This window comes from Xyrauchen texanus, chromosome 1, assembly GCF_025860055.1.
Source record: "Xyrauchen texanus isolate HMW12.3.18 chromosome 1, RBS_HiC_50CHRs, whole genome shotgun sequence".
Lineage (NCBI taxonomy): Eukaryota > Metazoa > Chordata > Actinopteri > Cypriniformes > Catostomidae > Xyrauchen > Xyrauchen texanus.
In genome coordinates, this window is record NC_068276.1 from 22,963,171 (window position 1) to 22,987,072 (window position 23,902).

Genomic DNA, 23,902 nt, shown 5'->3' on the forward strand with positions numbered 1-23,902 from the left:
ATGGAAGACTGGAAGTTCACTCGGAATTGCTGTCCGGCGATGGAACACAAGGACAATTGCATTTCAAACAGTTAATTGAACAGCTATTTTTTTTTCATGAGCTGTAAGAGGATTTTAGTGTTTTCCTACATTACAGTGTGGACGAGCAACTTTAGGAAAATGCTTGAAAATGGCAGTGTGGACAGAGAGCATTTCGACAACGCAGTTTCCATATGTATCTGGATTAGTGTGCACTTAGCCTCAATATCAGCAGTTGTTGGAAATACTTAAAACCATGCAATGCTAATTTTACAGTCTTTACTCAAATTAATTAAGTTTATCTTCTCTTTAGATTCTCAATATTGTCAATCATAAACATTTTTGTTTACTAAATAATTAAACACATGTCTGTCATTGCTATTAGCCTATTTACCCTCCAGAAAGTGTTTCAGGAATTCTGAAATTCTCGCTAAAGTCTTGTTTCTCAATCCGACCCTGGCTACTGCCAGAGTCCCAACTACCCAGACTTAATAGCCCTGCATAAAGTAAAACATTGTACTGGAACAAACGTGAAACATTGAACATAATGACCTGTTATGTTAACCCAGGGTTAAAAATAAAAATGACCCTACTGGTTAACAAATTCATGTGTGAGAAAACCCATAACCTATAAGTGTGGCCGTGGATGGACGTAATTTCCCTTTAGACAGATGGCGTGTGAAACATCTGCGTCTCCTCCTGTGTGACATCGTTCTGACTCCGCCCACCAGTCAGGAAGATACAGAGCCGAATGATAGTAAGTGGCTGTGCAGAGGGAAGGCTGATACAGACGTTTGCGTTATTAGTCGCCGTTCGAGATGATGAACACGAGTGCCGCTTGAACGGAATGTCATATTAGCTTTCATTTGGATCCAATACTCAAACCTAGTTGTTATCGCACACGCAACTGGGCGATAGCAGAATTCCAAGGCTCATATTAACCATTTTTTATTAGCTGCCCAATTTGGCTTTTCTTCACAAAGACAGTTCACACATACAGAAACAAAGTGGATTTAACAGTGGCTACGTGGTTTCCCCGCACTCCAAGATGCTTCTGGTCTCCCAGCGGCTAGACTCACCTCGCATGGACCCATTAGTGAGTTTACGAGTTTAATACTATTGATATACATAATGGATTGTTATGATTGGTGGCTTGTTCCAATTTAACGACCGTTTTAGTGTTTATGTCATCGCGCGCTCCTCATACACCACCACGCTGTCTTTTTACGCAGCGGCTGGTGTTTAAACAGTACACCCCTACTCTTAATGTGCTGGAAAATCCACAGTGAAGTTTGGAAACTTGAGTGGAGAAATCCCAGGGTTTTTTCGTGTGTGTTAGATAAGGTAGACAGAGATTAGATGACAGGCTTGGAGACTGCATCTAAGATTAACTGGCGCTGTCCGGCGCGTTTACGCACGCTGTCCGAGGAAGTTCCATCAACTACATTCACAGTCTGCTATTACAAACACGTATGTTACATGCTATACTCTTTAAATGTTATACGCCTTTTTGGTAGCAATCTTGCCTTATCTATGAATGTAACGCGACTTCACTATGGATGAAAAGCTTTGTTTTCATACACACTGCGTAAACCAATGCAGAATCACCATCTCCCGAGTCAGAGAGGTAATAGCCCCATACTGCTAAAGCAGCATGTGGTCTGCTTGTTGGAATGAAATGGCATTTATCAGACACTCTGCGGGGCTGCGCGCACTAACAAAAGACTGAAAACTGGGGACTTGGATGAGCGCGCGGCTGCAGGCGTAGTGCAAATCATCTCAAAATTAGCGATGATGTGGGTTTTCACTGTCGGAATTGCGGTCGCATTTTAAATCTAGTGTTTAACAGTTAATGTGGATTGCTGAGAGAATGCTGATACAGACTGTGGCTGAAATGAGGAACAGGACTGCTAGCGTGTCCAGGATTAAGCCGAGCTACCAGAATACGTAATGGGATTATAAAGCTGGCGGCGGGCTCGTTCAATCTCCAAATGATAAAAAAGACCAGAAGCCTGCATGCAACTCTGTGTTTTCGTAGAAACAACCTTAAACGGTGTATAAGTCTGTCTGTTGTACACCATGCTTGAGATCCCATGTAATTCAGTGCCTTGTCGATCAATAATCGAGGCTAATTAACTAAAAGGGAACGTTCAATGTCAAGCATGATTTAGGCGCTGAAACATTTGCCTTCGCTTTGCCATGGCTTTATCTAAACACATTTCCGAAAGCTAGTATTGCATTTCCACCGATACAGTTTGCCCCCACTGGACAGTCCCATAATGTCGGTATCATAAATTCCCCATAAGCTCAAGAGGGAATTTCCTTTATCCTTTTTCCTTTGTTCCTCTGTAACATTTGTGGAAAAAGTCACAAATAATGATATTGAAGAATGTGAGGTTAAACGAGAAAGAGTAGTCTCCTTGGGGGGAAAAAACTACTGACATATGCATAGGCCTATAGGAAAAATATTAATACAAATTTGTTAATATAAAATCTGTCTTACAGCTAGTAATATTCAACCCGATCTCATGAGAAGGCGTACAAATTCTCACAAGTTGGCTAAAGGGGCGGTCACACTAGGCTTTGAGCACGCAATTGTTTTTCAGACAACAATGGACCAGGATATGATGTCACATGGGAGGGCTTCCGGTGTAAAACATCCCAAATAACAGATAATATTGTATTAAAATTTTTCAATTATATTGTCTACTCACTTTCCTGCAGCAATAAAACACACAGCTTTAAAATATGGATTCTTTGTATTGAGCCAATAGGACAGCGTGAGATGTTTCTATCTTCTATTGGGCACGTGTCCTCTCGTCTTACGGATTCACGTATTAGAGTTCACCAAACCTGAACTTTCGATATGCAGCATAGTACAAAATTTCTTCGCATGAGGTTGTGTTTCCGGTCTCCCGCATCGTATGCTTTTGAATGGGAGTGAATGGAAAGCGAAGTGTAGTGTAACCGCCCCTTTGAACGTATGAAATAGTGCGTGTATGTTTGTATAAATTTGTACAAATTTTAGACGTGCAAATACCCTATGTGCAACTGTCGTTTTTTAGAAGGAGACGAGGGAGAGTTACCTCATTGGCAGTTCTAAAAGTCGTACAAATTTGTACAACCAAACTCTTACGACTTCATATGATTTAACCAACTTGTATGAATCCATGCAATTTCTCTTTGAGATTGTGTTGCAATATTAATTTTTTGAATGTTGTTCCACCCATGTAACCCATTGACCTTTTTATCCTAGGTCCAGGGTGTTGATCTTTGAAGTAGGTCAGTAGGAGCTGGCAGCTCTGTAAATTAATGTTTTTTTTAGGTAAGCCATGCTAAGTCAGAGCAGTTTGTCATAATGCCATCACAGTTTGAAAAAGCTTTGCAATTCCAGCATGTAAATAATAATAATACTTCATTATCACATTATTAATAGCCTATTATTGAAAATATATAGATAATCAAAATTCTTTCTATGGTGAACTGAGTTAAATGGGTTGTTTTTCTAAAAGGCAATACCACAGTTGTATATTTCCCACACCAGATCTTTCTGCTCCACTCGATTTAAACTGATCTGTGGCCAAATGAGTCAGAGCGCTTTTGAAGCTGCTGTTGAAGGATGAATAAAAGGGCCGGAGTGGAATGCGCATGCTGGTCTTCAGATCTCGTGCATGCATAGAGGAGTTCACTGTAATGCAAGCGGCACTCGTGAATACACTTGGATCTCACCTCAAAGTTAGGTGAAAGTTTAAAACAACACATCCAACTTTTATCTTACCGACGTTTCTAGGATGAGATCACTGAGTGAGCTTGTGTGAAGGAATTTAACTCTGAGGGTTTTGTTCTTTAGAGAGTTCAAATAGCAGTCTTCAAAGACACTCAGCACACCCTCATACCACAAACAATCTCTCTGTCATTTCCTGTGCTAACTAAGAATCGCTCTCAGTGCATCACCTTGAGTGACTTGTTTTTCCTTCATGAGGAGACAAGGATGAAATTGTGCTGATTTGCAATGGTAAGCCATATGGTGGATCGAAGGGGAGAGGGAGGGATGGTTTTGAATGTGAATTTGAGCTAGACAATAAAAAAGAATGACAGGTTGCAGAGACCCAGATCATGACCATAAGGGTGGATATTTCACCCTTATTGTCATTTGTATTTTTAAAGTCGTATTAAGCCATGATATGGGGCTTTTCCACTGCACGGTACAGCTCGACTCGACTCTGCTCACTTTTTGGTGGTTTTCCACGGTGGATAGTGTCTGGTACTTTTTTTTAGTGCCACCTCGGTCGAGGTTCCAAGCGAGTCGAGCCGATACTAAATGTGACGTCAAAACCCTGCAGATCACTGATTGGTCAGAGAGAATCGTCACTACCAGTGTCACTGGATTTGCGACACAGGACATCAACCCGCTAGTTTTAAAGTTATAAACAGTTATGGCAGTATCATTTGTTCACACGACTTTGAAATTGTAAAAAGAAATTGCTATGCGCAAAACCACATCGTAGTCAATAAACGAGGTGCAGACGTTCCTCTCGTTAGCGACGAACGAAACAATGCAAAACGAAAAAGTCTTTCAGGAAGTGTCTACCGACGGGCCTACCAACAATGTACGGAAAAGTAAAAAAAAATTAAACCATCAAGGACCACAACAGCCGGAGTGGTTCAAACTGAAGAAAGTGGAAGTGGTTTGACCAAATGGACACTATCTATGGCAATAGACCGGCAAGCAATGGGACTTGGCCACGGCATTGTTGGAGCCCACGATAGAGGATGGTACATTTTATAAAGTTAAATCTATATTCTGCTTGAAAGCTTCACTTTATTTAGCTTACCAGCTACTGGAAGCTTGCTTCTATAACAACCAGGCCAATTTAACTGTTAAACTTGTGTAAAATCACCAGCAACAACTGCTTTATGCAGCACAATGAGCTAGTAGCTAACAGCTAGCGGCCATGTTATTGTTTATGGTCAGTAATGTGTGTGTCACATTTAAGACGATGTCACAGCATTAGAAGTGGCTAAACTATGACGATCAGCCTATAATCCCACCCATGTTGAGGCGGTAGTAAACGGCAGTGTATAAGCAAGCTCAAAAAAGTAAAGCGAGCACAGCAGAGTCGAGTCAAGTCGAGTTGAGTCGAACTGTAACGCACAGTGGAAAAGTGCCAATAGATGCACAACCAGTTCAAGAAATACACATTTGTGGTCTATATACACAAACACACAAATACCCTTTCATATATATATATATATATATATATATATATATATATATATATATTCTGTGTCATCACAGAAACACTAATCAATCAAAAGTCATATCAACTGTCTGTGACAGCTAAAGTCATACATAACAGACAACAATCATATTCCATTTATTCAGAGAGTGTGCTTTTTCAAACATGGGCATGTAATCATCTTTACTTTACTTTTCAAACATATTTAGAAGAACCCTGGCAGTTCTGGAGCAGTTCTATGATAACATAATGTTAACCATTTTATACAAAAAGAGAACCGAAAAAATGAAATTGTGAACAAGAGGAAAAATTAACAGCTGTTACTGAGTTAAACCCTCATGTGTTCCCACTATCACGATGGCTTCCTTTTTGTGGCATAATGTTGATTACCACAAAAATAATTTCATCTTGTCCCTCCTTTTCTTTAATAAAAGCAAAAATCTGGGTTACAGTGAGGATTTTACTGTAAGTGCTTTTATAAAATGATAAGCTTCACATTTCTGTCTTTAAAACCTTTCAAAAACTTAGCGTAACTTGTATTGGAATTCCTTTAAATGTTTTTCGATTTGAAAATACTTGCATTGCAGTCAAGTAAGCCATTTGTTGGTTGATTTCCCAGAAAAAAGTAAGCGCTTGCAACATTACTCTATTTGTATGAGCAGCCTAACACAGCAACGTTGACTCAACCAATGTGCAAGTTTGGTGAATCCTGTTTGAAAACAGTGATTATTTGTGCAATTTTTGTTTAGTGCTGATAGTGGCACAGTTAATACACACTTTCCATTTAACTTCAGTAGGCAAAATACTCAGAGATTATGAGTTAAGGTGAGGAGAAGAGAAAGCGAGGTGGGGGTTTGAGGGTGAAGAAGAGATAAAAACTACGTCAGCGTTATCAGACAAAACCTCACCAGGAAATAACAGTGTTGCCTAGGAATGAAAAACAAACAGGAGCACAAACTGACTATTGGGTTGTGTGTTTTCCTTTCCTGTCTCCACCACATTGAGGTACCAGACTGGAGAACACACCTACACTCACCTCAGAGCTTTGACTGCTCCTGGTGACTCTCTGAACAGAAATCACTCTGCCTCTCAAACACACTAGTGATGGGTCGTTCAAGAGTAGTCTCAGACAGTGATTTGTTCATTTGATACGGGACAACTGTGTATGCTCTGTACAGGAAACAGAAATGATTAGATCTGCCGAGTCAATCTTCAGGTTTGAGTCTTTCGTTAATTTTTCACGTGTTAACTGCATTGGCTCTACAGGAATCAGAAATTAGTTTACACTCCCAACCATACTTAAAAAAGTGGTTAGTTTGGTTTTATTTATTTTGTTCTGCAGTTGCACACGTTTTTTTGGTCTCAAATGTTATCTTCTTTGTTTCTTGCAATTTATAATATTTGTGAATATTTTCTGTCATGATGGTTCTTTTCCATAACATTGCATCTGGTAATAAGTGTGGAAGTGTTGAAAAATCACATTCATAAAGCAAGATGCCTTAAATTCAGCCCAGTCCTATCTGTTTATAATGGATGTATAACTTTTATCAAATAATATTTATTGAGAATATCAATACAAAATCTATGAGAAAACCCCATATTATTTACTTGACTATTGAATTGATTTTGAATAAACTAATGTATTTTTCCTTCATGATGTATCCCCTAAATCAAGTATGCCTTAAAACATTTCCCTTTGAATTTACTGAATTTACTTTAATTTTACATTTGGCAGAAAATATATTATAAACACTTTCTGCATTAAATACAAATAATTCATCATGACATTTTAAATGATTTTTAATTTGTCATTTATCATCACACTGACATGTAATGATCATGAACTGGAACACACTGATCTGTAAGATGCAAGCTATAAACTATAAAAAAATAAATAAAAAAAAAAAAGCTATAAATATAAAGAAAGACCTGTAATTGTCACTTGTGAACAGTGTCTTCTATGCTGAGCCTAGTAACGGTCACGTGAAAGATGAACAAAAGACTCATACTCAAAGACCGAGCAGTGTATTCTAGGGCATATGCAGGCATACACTGTATGCCCACCTAAAATAAGCGATGATACATATGGCTGCCAGAACAACGAGTAGGCTTTAGACCTGGAAATTTTCAATCTAATAACGCGATACCGCAGCACCACTGAGTGAATTGTGTTTGTGTGTGTGTGTGCGTATATATATATATATATATATATATATATATATATATATATATATATATATATATATACACACACATACAGAGATTATCTGTAAACGCGCACAGTGCAACTGATGGCATGGGCAACAGACAGTCTGACAAAGCTGATCCACCAATCAGAATACTAGTTTCAGACCTGATTGTATATTTGCTAACCAATAATATTTTCCGTATCAGTAAGGGGTGGGACATTTCCAACGGCTAATGCTGATGCACAAGCATCCCTGGAGTAACCATAATTTGTGCTGTAAATATATAGATATATATATATGCAATTAAACTTTGTGAAAATACTGCATATTATTGCACCCATGCTTGTTTTTGATGCTCTTTTTTTTTTTTTTTTTTTATTGCCTTGTCGGTGGTGACCTTTTCTCATGATATCAAATAATTTCAATCTAGATTTCTAAGTAGGAAAACAACCTTACTATACACCGAAATGCACATAATAGTACGCAAATAAAACAAATAGCCATTCATTTTTATGTAGGCTGTGCTGTATATGTTAATACAAGATAACGTGTTAACATGAACATTACTGTACTCATATTAGCTACAATGCGTAACAGTTAATTGTGTATTATTAGTTTATTAGTTAGAGTAATAATAACGTATTAACGATTTTCATAGTAGCCTTATAAAAGGAACAATAATGACACCTATTCATTTAAATACATATTTCACATCAAGTTACTATACCATTGTTATTTGTTGTTTTCTGTACACCATACTTATGTTTTGTTTTTTGATTTTTGGGAGGTCTTTCATAAATTCACAGTATGCCTACATCTTCAGACACTACTACACCAATGCAAAGACCCATTCCAGAGGTGAACTAATCAGTTCTGTTTCCTGTAGAGCCCAAGCGGTTATCGTGTGAAAAATGAACGAAAGACTCGTACCAGATGACCCACTCAAGAGGTGAACTAATCAGTTAATTTATTGTACAGAGCCTTTGCGGCTGTCACATGACAAATGAACAAAAAGACTTGAATAAAGATTAGTTCATTTTGCTGAATGAGAATTTATAGATCCAAGTCAGTAAAATGATTTGATCTTCCCATCACTAAAACACACAAAAGGTTGCTTATCAACACCAGTTTCTTTTAAAAAGGGAAAGGAAATCACAGGCAGCAGTGATCAGTGAAATGAACAAGAAGAGGAAATGTAAATCTGTGCTAAAATTATTGAATGAATCAGAGAAGCACAGTTTAGCAAGAAGAAACATATTGTATGCATCCTTTGGAGAAAAACGTTAGTGGAAGCGAGGTATAAAATAGAGCATCCTATACTGCTTACATTACCTCAATCAACTATCATCAACTACCATAAAGCCCCCTGTGAACTCAGCATCTGTTATGGCTCGAAGGCCCAGAGGAACATCATTGATTTGCATCATATACATGCTGCATCAGCAGCTAAAATGCATAAAAATTTGCTTAGTCTTTACACAACTTTTTGGGAACAACCTCTGCCAAGTTTCCGTTACTTTGCAGATATGTGGGTAATTTATAACTGACTCCAGACCTTTGAGCACTCATATGGAAAACGTTTTGTGTTTTCCTCCTCAGGTTATTGCTTGTTTATTGAGGCTTTTGAAGTAAATTAGGCTAAAATGTAAAAACAAATCGAAATGCAAGTCTTAGATGACACCAGAAAAATGTGTATTGTACCATCTTAGAGGTCAGTAGCAAATCAGTGAGTTCATCTTTAGTAAGACAGAAAGGATTTAGAAACTCACCCTTATGTTGTTCTAAACATATGTGGCTTTCTGTCTTCTGTACAACACAAAAGGAGATGTTAGGCAGAATGTTAGCCTCAGTCACCATTCAATTTAATTGTATGCAAACTATGATTTGTTTCCAGCATTATTTTCTTATAGACACATTTTTGGCATAACATACTATACAACCATTTAACAAACTTATTTGTTGTTACGCAGTCACAATGTTGTTATAATATACATAGTCGAAGTGACTTTAATAAGAGTAATATCTTATTAACACCTTCATTTCAGCTTTATAGTATTGAGTGCACACAACACATTCTCCAGAGTGCAGCTTTTGAATAAAAAAGGGAAGGTCAGATGTGAAAAAAGAGAGGGAAAAAGTGAGAAAACAATGAGAAATGGAAATCTCCACGTACCCACTGAATGACATCATGCCTACAAATTTAGTTGGATGCAGTTTGTAGCTGGGAATGTTTTTGTCCTTGTCTTGTTATTTTAGTATTTTGTTTTGTCCAATTGTCCAATCTTTCTCTGACTAGTTCTTTCCTTCTCAGTCTCTCCCTTTCTTTGTGTGGATCTCTGTCTACCTTGAGTTTATGTCAAAGACCTTAGCACATCTCATTCATGTGACTAATTCATCTCTTTATGTGTAGTGTAAAGATCTCCAAATTATCCCCTTTCCTCCCTCTCTCCTCTCTGCTCATTATCTGAGAATATGCTGCAATACTCTCTGTCTGAATTCTCACTGCATGGAATACAGGTCTTTGTTCAGCACCAGCAGTGGCTTCCCGCTTGCATCATTTCACACTCACGCATACACACTGTAATGAACTTGTGGCTCAGACTTTCCTATTGGAGAGAATAGCATGTGGGACAGGGTGGATGAGATGTGCTGTAGTTTGTTTTACCTTCCACTGTTAGAGACTTATAGAGCTTATAAGGTAGAGGCAGTGATGAAATTAACTGCAACAGTTATTTGATCAGAGGGAGATAAAGAAAGAGAATCAAACAGGCCAGAGAGCATTCTTATAAGAATTGTAGCAGAATGTACTGTATGTGTACAATTGAAGGGCAATGAGCCAGTGAGTGAATAAGTGATATAAGTGGAGCTACAAATTGTGTTGAGCATTATGAGTGTTGCTAAGCATTGATCAATTTGGTGATTGTAGTGGAGGTGTTGAAAAATATGTGGGTGATTTCAGGAAAGTCTAATCCAACCCATAAAATTGAACACTTTAACCAAACCCTAAAGGTAACCATCATTTTAATAGGAAAGCCATTTTATGTTGCAAGGAAGAATAAGAAACTTGGAGATTGAACGAGATGAGGGAAGTGTACGACGGGTTATTGACATACATCAGTCATTTAAAATGCATACAAATATGTAAGAGTAACCATAATTATTAAATTATGTTTCCTTTCTTAAAATCAATTGATGAATTGGAGGTCAGCTAAAAGTTGGAACCTGTATTGTATGAATTTAAAATTCTGTTTGTTGATTGGTTGGTTTCAGCAGGAATAAAAGTAATACGATATCTTACGTTTTCGCCATCTCACACAAATTACTACGAGTTTTTATGAGACTATGTTGGGTGCAGCAAGTTATGACAAGTAGATGTTACATTCCAAAGACAAATCTTTTTTTCTTTGGAGTAACATGCACTGTCAAGTTGTTCACAAAAAGAAACATATTAAGTAAGCAAATGGGGTACATTTTTATTTCATGTTGACATTTAATTGACTTTAAATATAAAATTCGGAATGGTTGTTAAATGTTCACAGAGTGCAGCTGATTACAGATGCTGGCTGAAGATTAATTAGTACCTTGACTCACACAAGATTTCAAAGGGACACTCTTGCAACAACAGGACAAGTAAATGTTTCTCATTTGAATGTGTCACTATGATGCACTGTGATGACTGGTCTTGCCCACAAGACTGCTCACACACACAAACGACAGTGCTTTCAGCTGTGATCCAAAGTAGAATTACCCAGAATTTCTTGCTCTTCATAAAGCAATGTTCCCAGAAGCAGTTGTCGTAGTAACCTTGCCAGCTTTTCACAAGTGCAAACTTTTTCCTCCTTCTTTCTAAAGGATACAAATTTAATAGGGTGTAAATTATTAATTAGTGGAGATGGAAGGGGAAAATGTTATTTATTCATACATAAAGACATTTTTAGCCATGTGTGTACTCAATGCAAGAACAAAGAACTATACAGTATGTGGAATTAAAATGATGCCAATTTACAACCGTGTGGTCGATTTTGTGATTGGGAGCTCTATCTGGTAATGGATATAATTAATTGAACTGTCTTTTGGGCTGCCTTATGCATTGATTCTTTGTTTTGTCAGAGTGTGGTATTCTAGGTCACTCCCCTCTCCTTCCTCCTCCCTTGTGTCATTCATTAACAGAATGCACTTTTCTGTATTTGTGCATGTGTGCATGTCAATGTTTGATCACAAGTGTGTGCTTGCCACTTTCATTTATTCTCGCTTTTCATAAAAATGGATAGACACCTTCTTTTTATAGGTTCTCCCATTGTTTCTCTATAATTTATCAAGCACACCCACCATCCCATCCCTTAAACAAACATTTATGCATACGTTTTGTCTTTCTTTTCATTTCCTTCCTTCCTTCTCTTTCTCGCCTTTTGTGTCCATCTCTCCACCTACTTTGCTCTTTGCACATGACCCTGGTCTCAAGTGTGTGTGTGTGTGTGTCAGTGGAGAGGACAGAAAGAGTGCCACTATGGCAATAAAGGGCCCATACATGAACACAGGTGTCAGTTTTCAAGCCCACAGTAACATATTGTGGTGCAGAGTTCACAGAGTAATTTGATCTAGACATAATGTTGTACCACGGTAGGCTGTGGTGTAGCCAGTGACTCGGGTTACACACACATACAGACATCGCTCGCCATCTCCATCCACTGAGCATGGACTTTCCAACCCCAGTGACCCCAGTCAGTGTGGCGGAGTTGCAGTAATTGATATAACTGATTAATAGCTCTGTCCGCTTTGCCCAGTCTCAGTGTAATTGCCTTTTCATTGTGGTGTCAGCATGGAAACCTCAGAAGACTTGGCCTAAACTTAAAGAGATAGTGCATCTAAAATTATGATGTTTTATATTCACTCTTGTTCCAAACTCACCAGACTTTCATCCGTGGAGTACAAAAGGAAATGTTAAGCCGGAATGTTAGCCTCAAGTCAGCATACATTCATTGCAACTGTTTTCCATACAATGAAAGTAAATGGTGACTGAGGTAAACATTCTGCCCAACATCTCCTTTTGTGTCATCAAAGGGATAATATCTGGATTAAGCCATTTTTTAAAGAGTCTTTTCTATTTTGTTTTGTACATTTACATTTGACAAACGCCATTATCCAAAGCATCTACATTGCTTTCAAGCTATACATTTCAATTGGTAAGTGTGTTTCCTGGAAAATTTAGCCCATGAAGAAACCATTTCTGTATAAAGTGTTGTAATAAACAAGTATGACTAAAAATAACATCAAGAATAACATCTGCTCTGTGGCAAGGAAGAAGAGGCTGTTGCTTTAAACACTGCTAGTGTTTATTTGTCCAAACTATACTTTGTGCTTATAACTTTAATAAGCTAAATTAAAAAAGACAATCAATAATATATAAATCTCAAGCAATATTGTAATTAAACCATTTTATTGGTGGAAAAACAAGATAATTGCAGCTCTAGTTTTTTTTTTCTTCCACTGGTTTTATTTTTAGAGAACATGGGAATTGAGAACATGAGATGCTCATTTCGTTGGAGGGGCAAGCTCCTGTCACACTGTGATTGCACCCCAACGGCAGGCTGTCTTTATGACAGAGGAAAGACAGAGAAAGAGAGAGAAAGAGTGCGTGTGTGTGTGTTTCTGTGTGAAGAGAGCGATAATGAATCATTCACTACAAAACCATTAAAAATCAGTCATACTTGTCTGATTTTTTCTTCTCTCTTGCATTCTTAAGCCATTACAAGAATATTAAAACATTTGTTTTCAGAAGCAAAACTAAAACCCTGAGAATTCCTACTTGGGCTAGTAAAATGATTATAAATTTGATTGTGTGTGTATATACTGAAGGTAGTGGTTAGAGGGGTTTTAAAAGATAAGGCCAAAGTATACTTCGGGTGTGCACAATGCGGAATGCTGCACGCACAGTATGTGTGACGCAAATTGCGTCATCAGAACAGCTGCATGGCTGTCTGCGCATGTGCTGGCCATTGACTGTACTAAAAGACTGTCAGAAAAGCAGTTGTAGTGCGCATGTGTCGAATGAGTTCCTGTTCGTCTGTGGTCAGGAAAGTATATTCACAAAGGTCGATGGGTTTGCCAGTGTTCAAGAGTGGATTTCAACTGCACTGTACACATACGCTATAATGTACACATATAGTGCATACAATACTGATTGTTACATGTTTTCTCTTAGAGGAGTTCTTTACATCCGGTTGCAATAAATGTTTTGCAAGAAATTTCTATTATATAAAATCTGAACTTAGACACTTAACTATACTCACCTTTTAGTTGAAGGGGACTGACTGTTGTAAATGAAGGACAGTGAGTAATTCATGCTCTTTTTTTCAATTTTCTTTTTATCAAGCACACCCTAAAGTATTTTTTGAAGGGGTTGCTCTAATAGCTTCAATCACTCTTTGGCCCAGATATCCTAAACCCTGGAGAGCCCTTAGATGAATTAAATTCGCAAAAAAGCATGCCGAAACCACAAATTAGGGCAAGACATCAAAGTAGTGGATTTCTCATGCGTTTGTAATCATGCTCACTTCTGAAATGTTTGTAGCTAAGGTCAGTGACAGCATATTGCAAGTTTGGAATGAAGCAACACTTGGTTTATCTGCTATCAATTTGATGTGTTTGTCACGAAGAGTTTATCATTTGACCTAACCATAATTCGTGTCAAACTGAAAACACAAACATTCCAGTCAGTGTCTTCAAATTAGTTACTTGGTTGTCAAATGTAAGATAAGTATCTCTCTTGGCACAGGTGAAATTTCCATTGTCATTCGAAGCAAAAAGCTTCCCACAGTATTTTAATGTTCCCCTCTTATCTCCCCAGAGTTGGCTTTATTATCCACTAGTAATTGGTTTTGAGTCGAGCCATATCAGCGGTAACAGTGTGACGTTGCTTTCTTAAGTGGTGGAGCCGCTGCCTTGCAGTGTGTTGGTGTGCCGTGTGGGGTTGTTTGCTGTTGCGACAGAACTGTGTTTGGAAAGAAGGAACATATTTCTACCTCACTCAGACATCCAAAACAAACAGCGCTACGTAGACTGGAGCTGCTCTCTGTTAGGACCAAAATTCCACAGCAACCATGCAGCCAGGGAATCTTACTACCCCCTCTCTTACACACTTTCTCTCTCTCCCTCTCTCTCTCACACACACTGAGATTAAAATGTTTTTTCCAGGGGTTTACGGGGATTCTGAAGCCAACATCAACAGTTATGCATGTTGTTCTGGTTTGCTGGATGAATAGATACTGCTCTAGAATACATCAGTTCAAAAGGACAACCACTAACACTCCTTTGCCCATGAATGGAAGGGCATCCACTCAACCTAACAAAACAGCTGTCTGAACAGAGGTAACATTGGAAATGGGAGGGGAGGGGAGGGGGGGGGGGGCTTTACTGACAGCATTTTTCCAGAGATTCACAGGTTACAGCCCAAATTACCTTTGGTTTTGACGTGAATGCTTAGCATACATATACAGTTGAACTCTCAGCTTTTTAAAGTATACTCAATTTCACTGTGCATGCATGTATACGCAGGCGGTTGGCACAAGCACTCTAAGACTGCTATGAGATAGTTGACTAATTCTCTTCTGGAGTTTAGACCCATTAAGATGTCTATAAAGTCTTTCAGTCTTAAGTTACACAAATATAAATGTATTACCTGAACTCCTCACTCCACTGTTTTGGTTTCCACCTTTGTCTCCTGTTGTTTGCGGCCATTTACATCTTCTTTTTACAGTTCTTCATGGAAGTAGCGGCACAATTGTGAGTGTTGCCACCTTTTGGACCTACTTATTAGTGCAAATAACTTAAGGCACATGAGTATACTGCATGGTTAGAGTACAGGCGGTTAGAAAAATCGGGCTGCAAACATTCAGTGCTCGAGCACTCTGCTGATAATGACATTTGTGTCATGCGTCCGCAGATGCTGATCATGAGATCAGACTAGACTAATTTCCAGTGGTTTCACCAAGAGACTGGGCCATGGCTTGAGTTCATAGGGCTTGGGACAAAATGTTTATGAATGGGCCCCCACTCATTACTCAGCATTGAGAAGTTGCATTTAGTGCCTAGCCCCATGCCTAGGAATAGACCAATATATTGACAAGTTGGATTAATCTACCAATTTATGACTCATTTGAGATGATCAGTGTCAGCTGATATTTGTGCTGGCTTGACTAATAAGAAGTGTTAGATCCTCTCTGTATCAATTTCAAAGTCTACTTACAGCGTTGTCAATGGATAATAAATGCTTTCTAGTTCAAACGTTTTTGTACATTTTGTGTATAAATTGTGTAAAATAACAAATTTTGTGTATAGGCTACCTCATCTGTCATTAAGTAGCATTAGTAAGCTGTCATTTAAAAATTAAAAAATGTTTAACGCATACATTTTTCTTAATCCCGATTAACGCATTTACTGATTTTACATTTATATTCAGCTCCATGTGAGTTGGAACCACTGGTTAGAATAGGGCAGGATCTTTGTAATGTGTCTGCCTTGCTAGAAAATTAGGCCAAAGTGTAATTTATGTATCATAAAAATCAAAATAACGTTCTCTGCAAGCATTTTTCATGTGGTGTTTAAAATGTCATAGATGATTTAAATGCAACTTCACAGTAGCTGTAGCAAAGAAGTGGATAGCCATGATCAATATTGTGGAGGATAAGAGTTGAAGAGATTTAATGCCCATTGCAATGAATAACTAACCTAATTTTTTCAGTTTGTCATCCTCCCACTTAGACTTTGGAATATGCTTAATGTTATTTTAATTGGTGCTATTTTAGTGCATTTCTATCTTTATATTGTGGGATATGTTAAATGTTAATGAAATTTTATTGTTACATATAGTTTTTTTTTAAAGTTTTTTTTTTAAGAAGGAACTAAATGCATTTTGAAAAGAAAAGAAGTATAAGAAGTATAAATCTAATTATGGCATTTTCAAAATCTGTGATCAGTCACGATTAAATATTGACTGACAGCACTAATATATACAGTATATATATATATATATATATATATATATATATATATATATATATATTGAGACAGTCCACCTCTATATATACATGTATATGATATATGTAAATTATAGTAAATGATTTATATTGGCCACCCTGCTCTCTAGATATCGGCATCGGCCATTAAATTAGTTTCACCTGGAGGACTGGGTGTTTGTAGATTAAGTTAAAAAAATCTTTGAAATCTTTGTGGAGTTTGTAAAAATTGTGAGAATGTGACCTTTATTTGTGTGTTTTCAAAACTGAGATCAAGAAATTATATTTTGTTTTGAAAATTTTTGCTGTCTGTATAAAATCAGGTTTATTTCAGGTATTTTATCACTGTACTCTATTCCGAACAAATAGCTTTCAAACTTGCTCTACTTTATTGTAATGTCTGTTTAGAGTTGTTGTGTTTTAATAACTTGATTATATTTTAATCGAGTTTCTGCCCCGGGGCTTTGTCAAACACATTTCGATTTGTGAATACAGCCTTAAGACTAGGTGGCTGAATTAATTTCTCTCTGTCTCCATATCTTGCAAGTTTAGGTCTGACCTGCAGATTTCTCTATCTCTCCCTCTCACTGCTCTCTAGTATAACAGCTGGGCATCTCTATCCTGCCACATCAGGACCTAATAAATGTGCCATACACTCATTGATTTCCCTGTCCATGTTTGTGCAGCTGGTGGAAATGACATCACTTTCTGAGTGGATGTGGTTGTGTACGACTCAATGAGTGAGACATCTACTTGCGTTGTTCTTCAATGAGAACAAATGATGCAGGCTAGATGCTGTTGTTGCCCTTCAAACCACCAAGCGGTTACAGTAGTATCATCTCTTTTTCTCTCTCTCATACAAGAAGTCGAAATGCCACCCAAGCAATAGGGGCTTTCTTCTATAATGTTCACTGTGCTATGACCTACTGACACAACAAAATCTCAGCGGCAGTGTTGCGGTGCAGTCAGAGTATGTGTGTGTTTGTTTGTGCTGAGACAAAGCATTTTTGTTTTTTGCTATCCGATTTTAAAGAGTTGCTGGCTGCAGGAATAAATTCCATCTCTTTTTATCTGTCAGGACTCCCTTTCACGCTCTCGTCACCTCCTACTTTTTCTCGTTATGTTAAATTGTTGTGGCAGTTTAGCACTTGAGAGTCTGGTGTTAATATATTGCTTTTTAATGACAAATGAACATTTGGATAGATTCCTCTCTTTGACAGGTCATTAACATTTGACTCATTGGAACCAGTGGTGCTGTGTTGTCGGCGCAGTTCTCTCTGCATTGCAAAGCAGTGATGGCAATGCTAAGCGCCTGGAGTATTAATGCATTTATTCATTCCATCAAATCCCTCTTCATCCAGATTATCAGACCACTCTTTAAACTAAAAAGATGATTTCATTTTATCCAACAATTTAACAAGTATGTGCAGCTATCTCGTCTATGTATGTGCGAAAACGGGAGAGCTTCTTATTTCTCTTCTTGTCTTGTTTCTTTGATTTTTTTTTTATGTGTTTTGGACACATCCTGACATCCTATCAAAAAACAGAACATGCATAAATATACATAAATATTCCAACACATAAGAAAAAGGGTAGTATGAGTTGCTATGAGCCCTATCATAAGGTATTTTCATTTGATAAACCAATATTAGACATTTAGAAATTATTGCCAATTAAGGTAGAAATATAGGCATTATATTTGCCATTTGCTGTCTACAACAACAGTCTATGAATAAAACCACAGCTGAACTATTCAGCTGAACTATTCTGAATACTGCACCACATAATGAAGGTTCATTCTTTATTGCTACTTTAATAAGCATGTGCCCTGCACTACATCTGATGCTAGACATATGTACATCCTTCCAGGCTGCTATAAGGGAAAAACAAATGTTACTTCCAGTAAGTTCCAGCAGACATATGCGGCGTGCTAGGCACATCTTATATGGTTTGAAGAGAAATGTTTTTTTAGACATTTTAATTTGACCTATGTGTGGTTTACTGATTAAATATTGAGCAAAAAAACTAAAAGAAACTGTGTGAAACAAGTGTGTTCATGTCTTTGTGGTACATGTATTGCTTTTATTGTGTGAACTAAAAAATAAACTTAAAATTCTATATTTGAGAAACAGTCAGGAGTGTAAAGTTGTGGCAGTATAGGTGAACAGCAGTCAATAGACTCTATTTGATTTTGTTGGATACTGCTTGGAGGACAAGGGAGAGCCAGTGCTCTACAAGAGAAATCAAAAGCCTTTATGTCGTACAGGGACCTCCGATCAATAACCAGCTCTTCTCTTGTCCCCTCAAGGACATTATATCACACACACATAGGGTGTAGCTCTATATGGCGCCATTTTATGAGTGCTGTAATTGCTGTAACGCATTCAGAGGAGAGCTACTGAGAGAGAACCATTCATGAGATTCATTAGAAAGGGGGTCCACCAAAAGAGAGGGGGAGAAAGAGAGAGAGAGAGGAAGCAGGAGAGAGATGGAGGCTTGGTAAGAAAGAGAGGTGCAGAACAGAAGGTAAGAAGAACAGATGACCACATGTAGAGGCCAAAAGGAAGGGATAAAGGAAGGAGGGATGGACCGAGCACTAGAGAGAGGAAGCGAGAGATGGACTGTCCCTTTTTGTCAGTGTGTGCTGGTGGGGCATTGATCAGAATGCTGTCAGCTCTAGTACAGGCTGACCCTCCTAATACAGGGCCATTATTTCACCAGGCAGAGGTAAAGAGACAGGGGGTTTGTGAGGTGAGTGGCTCAGTGAAGAATTAAGGGATACACTGTAACCGCAGAGGACAAGTGTCCACTCAAGTGTGTGTGTGGTTGGGTTTGGGTGGTTTACGAGGACATATCTTTAGTTAACAAACAGGTAATTACAAGGGTATTATGCTATAAATGTGGTATATGAGGACATTTCTAGTGTCACCATAATGTGTCCCCATAATTCAAATGGCTTTTAAACATACTAAAAATGTTTGTTTTTTTGAAAATTGAAAAACGCAAAAAGTTTTTTGTGAGGGTTACGTTTAGGGGATAGAATCTATAGTTCAGTATAAAAATCATTATGTCTATGGAGAGTTATCATAAGGATAGCTGTGTGTGTGTGTGTGTGTGTGTGTGTGTGTGTGTGTGTGTGTGTGTGTGTGTTGAATGAGAAAGAACAAGTTTTGTGCTACTGTCACCCTCTGTCTGAGGTGTTATCCATCAGAGATACTTCACATCAGAGTCTGCTGTGTGCCAGCAGGGCTCCAGACTAAAAAAAATTATTAAGGAGCCATTGACTCCTAAACTAAAACATTAAGGATTCAAATGGCTGTTTTTAGTTGCCAAATCATATAATTCCTCAATTTAAATTGCTGTTTAGAAACAAGATAGAAAGCAGAAGAAAAGGAAGACAGCAGATAACCCATTAATCTGAGGTTTAATAAACAGTATACAGTATATAGTTGAGAAGATAAGTTTGCATTCCCTTTTGTCTCATAAATGTTCATACTCCTTTCATAATTTATACAAATATAAGAGATGAGATATTTTTGATTCATTTAATACTGCTCTTCACAATTTACATTACAGATAATTACATAAAGTACAGTATATAGTAGTTTGTTGTCTTGTGCATCAATGAATGTTTGCACCTTGTGTAATAGTTGTGAACAAGTCCCTCAATTGTCAAAAGCTTGATCTCATATATATATATATATATACACTGCCGTTCAAAAGTTTAGGGTCACTTACTAAGTTTTTTTTTTTTTTTCACATTTTAGAATAATAGTAAAGTCATTAAAACTATGGAATAACATAAATGGAAATATGGGAATTAAGTTGTGACTAAACAAAATCCAAAATAAATCAAAGCTGTGTTATATTTTAGCACAGGGGTGCCCACACATTTTTGTGTGATGATCTACTTTTAAATGACCAACTCTATAAGATCTACCAACTAAAAAACACAGTTTCATTTAAAATAAGAAAATGCTTGTTGGGACTACTGCATGTATCATACATGGAATTCATATTCTAATTAATAAAACAATATATAATAATGTTCAATGTTGATATCATTCAGTTTTAAAACTAAACCTAAAACACCTACAGCACAATATATTACAATAGACAGGGCATTTACCTTATTCTGATGATTGCACTGAATGGAATCAGACAGTTTTGCCTAATCCGGTCAGTAGCATCGCAATTTCGCGCTCTGTTCTCAGAAGTCCTTGGAAGGCGCGTATGCGCAAACCTAGTTGTCATGGCAACTGAATAAACAAAACCTCGCCTGGTCAATATTTACTCGTCAAGTGCAAGTCAGACAGAAACTAAAAGGAGGAAAGATATTATATTTATTTTTATTAAAATTTAACAAAAGTACATTTACATTTTGTGCGATCTACCAGCATTGCCTTTGCGATCAACTGGTAGATTGCGATCGACGTATTGGGCACCCCTGTTTTAGCATCTAGCACCCCTGAGTAGTCACCAATTGCCTAGAATTTACATACATGAACTCTTGACATTTTCTCAACCAACTTCTTTAGGAATCACCCTGGGATGCTTTTTAAACTTGAAGGAGTTCCCATCAATGTTGGGCACTTATTGCTTTTCTTTATTATTTGGTCCAAGTCATCAATTTCAAAACCTTTTTTTTATATAACATTTTAGTTTTGTAATTATATAATTTAATTTGGTGGCACAATTATATTTTTGTCTTCAAAAATAATTTCCAACATTTAAGCATAGACCTTCAGATCAAAAGATTTTTAAGATCATGAGAAACATTTCAGGCAAGTGACCCCAAACTTTTGAATGGTAGTGTGTGTATAAATATATATATATATATATATATATATATATATATATATATATATATATATATATATATATATATATATATATAAATTGGTTTAAAATATTGCCTTAGTCTTTTACTGCTGCCAGATGGCCCAGACACAGAGACTGCAAGAGTGCAAATTGAATGAAATCCCAGATGCAATTTATTATGCTACTCCAATCCCAATCAATAATTACCAGGAGAAAAAAGTGGTACACTATACAAGGCTTTTAGTTATAAAGAAGCCCGAAATACACATGGGACTCTTATTTTGAAATATCTGCACTCCCAGTTGTGAGTTCACTGATGGCTGATTCGCTGAGAAAGTGATTCTAACCTGAGCTTCTGAGTTCAAACCCTCAGTTCTTTTTTGGTGATTCATGAAAAAGATCCAGTTCAAAATTGTATTTGGTCACGACTCTCTCGTGCTGGGTTTATGTTGCGTGTGCAGGAAGCTCGTAAGAAACAGAATGGGAGAAAAGAACCACGAGACACACTGGTGAGCGCTCTATAGATGCATTCAATAACTCACAAGATGATATCTGATGAAACCACATATGAACGCACACAACCCGATGGCGACAAGATTTTAAATTCTAGTCGCAATAAATAATTTTTGGTCTCATTTGCAACCATTTTAGGCACAGTCTAGAGACCTGCATAGTCTCTCTCTCTCTCTCGAGCACACACATACACATTTACCTAGCTAAATAAGGATGTTCCAAATATTTCTATTGTTTTAATATAAAGTAGGGATAAAAATGTTTTAACCGATCATAGTCTATTATGAATCGACAATTCTCCATTAATCGACTATCAAACATGTGACCCAAAAAACATGAGGGCTTGGAGACCAGCGCAATACTTTAAACAGTGTAATGTAGTTAGGATACAAACAATTTAACCGTTTTCTGCCACAGTTAAGGCTATGATAGCTTCGTTTTTTGCATCCTGGAATGTCCCACCCACGGTGAAGCCTTCAGCCTTTCAAAGTGTACTCTTTCATCATCCAGCCCATACGGACTCGCCGACGCATGCATAGTACAACCGCTTTGTGATACTCTATAGTACAGCCAACGTAAGGCAAATATGCAGACGATGTGCACAGACACCGATTGTCCATGTGTCTAGATAACGTTGTCTAGAAAAATTGGGATCTCTATACATAACAAAGAGAAATGCAACGCTACAGTGTTGCAGTTGCTTAATTTGGCACATTTCTCTAGCACAGCCTCCTCACAAGCAGTTAAGTCATGCCCTCTCTATGTTTATTAGCGCAAGTTTCACAGGATCGCACCCCCTCCTTTTTCCAGCCTCAAGTCTCATTGAAAATGATTTGTGTCCAAGCTTATGGGCAGCTTGTCCTTCGTGATCATCCTACACATCTGTTGTGTGATTTCCTCACATCGCTGTCTATCGTCTTCCTTAAAACATGGAGGACATGTACAGCTGTATGCCTATGAAGCTGCTGAGGCTTGCGGATGTTTGTTGTGGATATGGTATTGCATTGTACCAGAGACTATTTAGCAGAGATGGGCCTCTTCTATTAAAATGAATGGGAGAAATTGGAGCACCCAACAGTGAACAGATGTAGAAAAGGATGTCCTGCTTTACAGGTGAAAGAGCCAATCAACTGTAGAATGCGCATTCTCATTAGTTAGACAAGCCAGAAAAACAACGTTTTTTTAGTTTAGTCTGTATGCCGCATGTTTACATAGAAAAATTGCTTCCCAGCCTGCCCGAGAGCATTCCAAAGATGGCCACCAAATTTGATTGTGCTCATTCTCTGACTGAATTTGAATGTTGTATTGCACAATATGCATCAGACCATGTCATCTTAATGGATGAAATAGTCCCACCCACATTCTTTTTCATATTTTCCATTCTCTCTAAACAGACTGAGAGGAAGCAAGTGGACATATGTATACTCATACATGTACTTGGACATATCGTCGCTGTCTGATGAAAAGCACGTATCTCCAAAAAAAATTTCAAGAGCATGGAAAAACTATTTTTATATATATAATTCTATCATTACACATCTGTTAGTGAACTGTTTGATATTTTAATTGGATTTTGTAAGAAACTTGGACATGCACGGTTTTCTTATCGTGGGTTCCAATGGCGCCTGCTCCGTCACAGACTGGAGTCTAACTGTTCGTTTTCCCAGAACTCAGTTGGTAGGTTATCGATTGGTAGAGAATTAATTTTTTGGATATAATCTGAGCTTTCACTTACTATTTTAGATCAAAATCAGTTTTATGACTAGGGTTTCTAGTACGGGTGTTGAGTGGACAGTTCGCTTTTGAAGCGCGTTTTCTGGGTCCAACACATAAATAAATGAATTAGCTTTCACTTGCGGTTTGGAAATCTGTCAACCGTATATGGCTGGTATAGTCTACTTTTTAAAGCCACTTGATATTGTGTGTGCATGAATGGCTTTGGTTGTCAGGGAAATCACAGAACCAGTGCGATGTAGGCAATCACTTCACAACACTTCAGCCGGACAGCTGAGTTAAATAAGTTGATGCCCTTCAAAACATAAGGGCGGGACATACGCGGTTTTGATGGACACATCACAAGTTCTGTGGAGATATTTGTTATACAGAT

The 23,902-nt window shown here is 37.6% G+C and overlaps 1 protein-coding gene across 2 annotated transcripts in view; it reads left to right on the forward strand.

Annotated features, from left to right (window-relative positions):
- Positions 1-772: 772 nt before the first annotated feature.
- The window catches only part of LOC127623342 (mastermind-like domain-containing protein 1), a 98,749-nt gene continuing 75,619 nt past the window's right edge, over positions 773-23,902 (forward strand). The window contains exon 1 of one of the 2 annotated variants that reach the window (XM_052098844.1): positions 773-1,114. In XM_052098844.1, the coding sequence (XP_051954804.1) occupies positions 1,067-1,114 (48 nt within the window). In that variant the 5' untranslated portion in view covers positions 773-1,066. Of the gene's footprint in view, positions 1,115-21,680; positions 21,792-23,902 lie in introns of those variants that run through there. The other variant, XM_052098070.1, reaches the window with a different exon arrangement.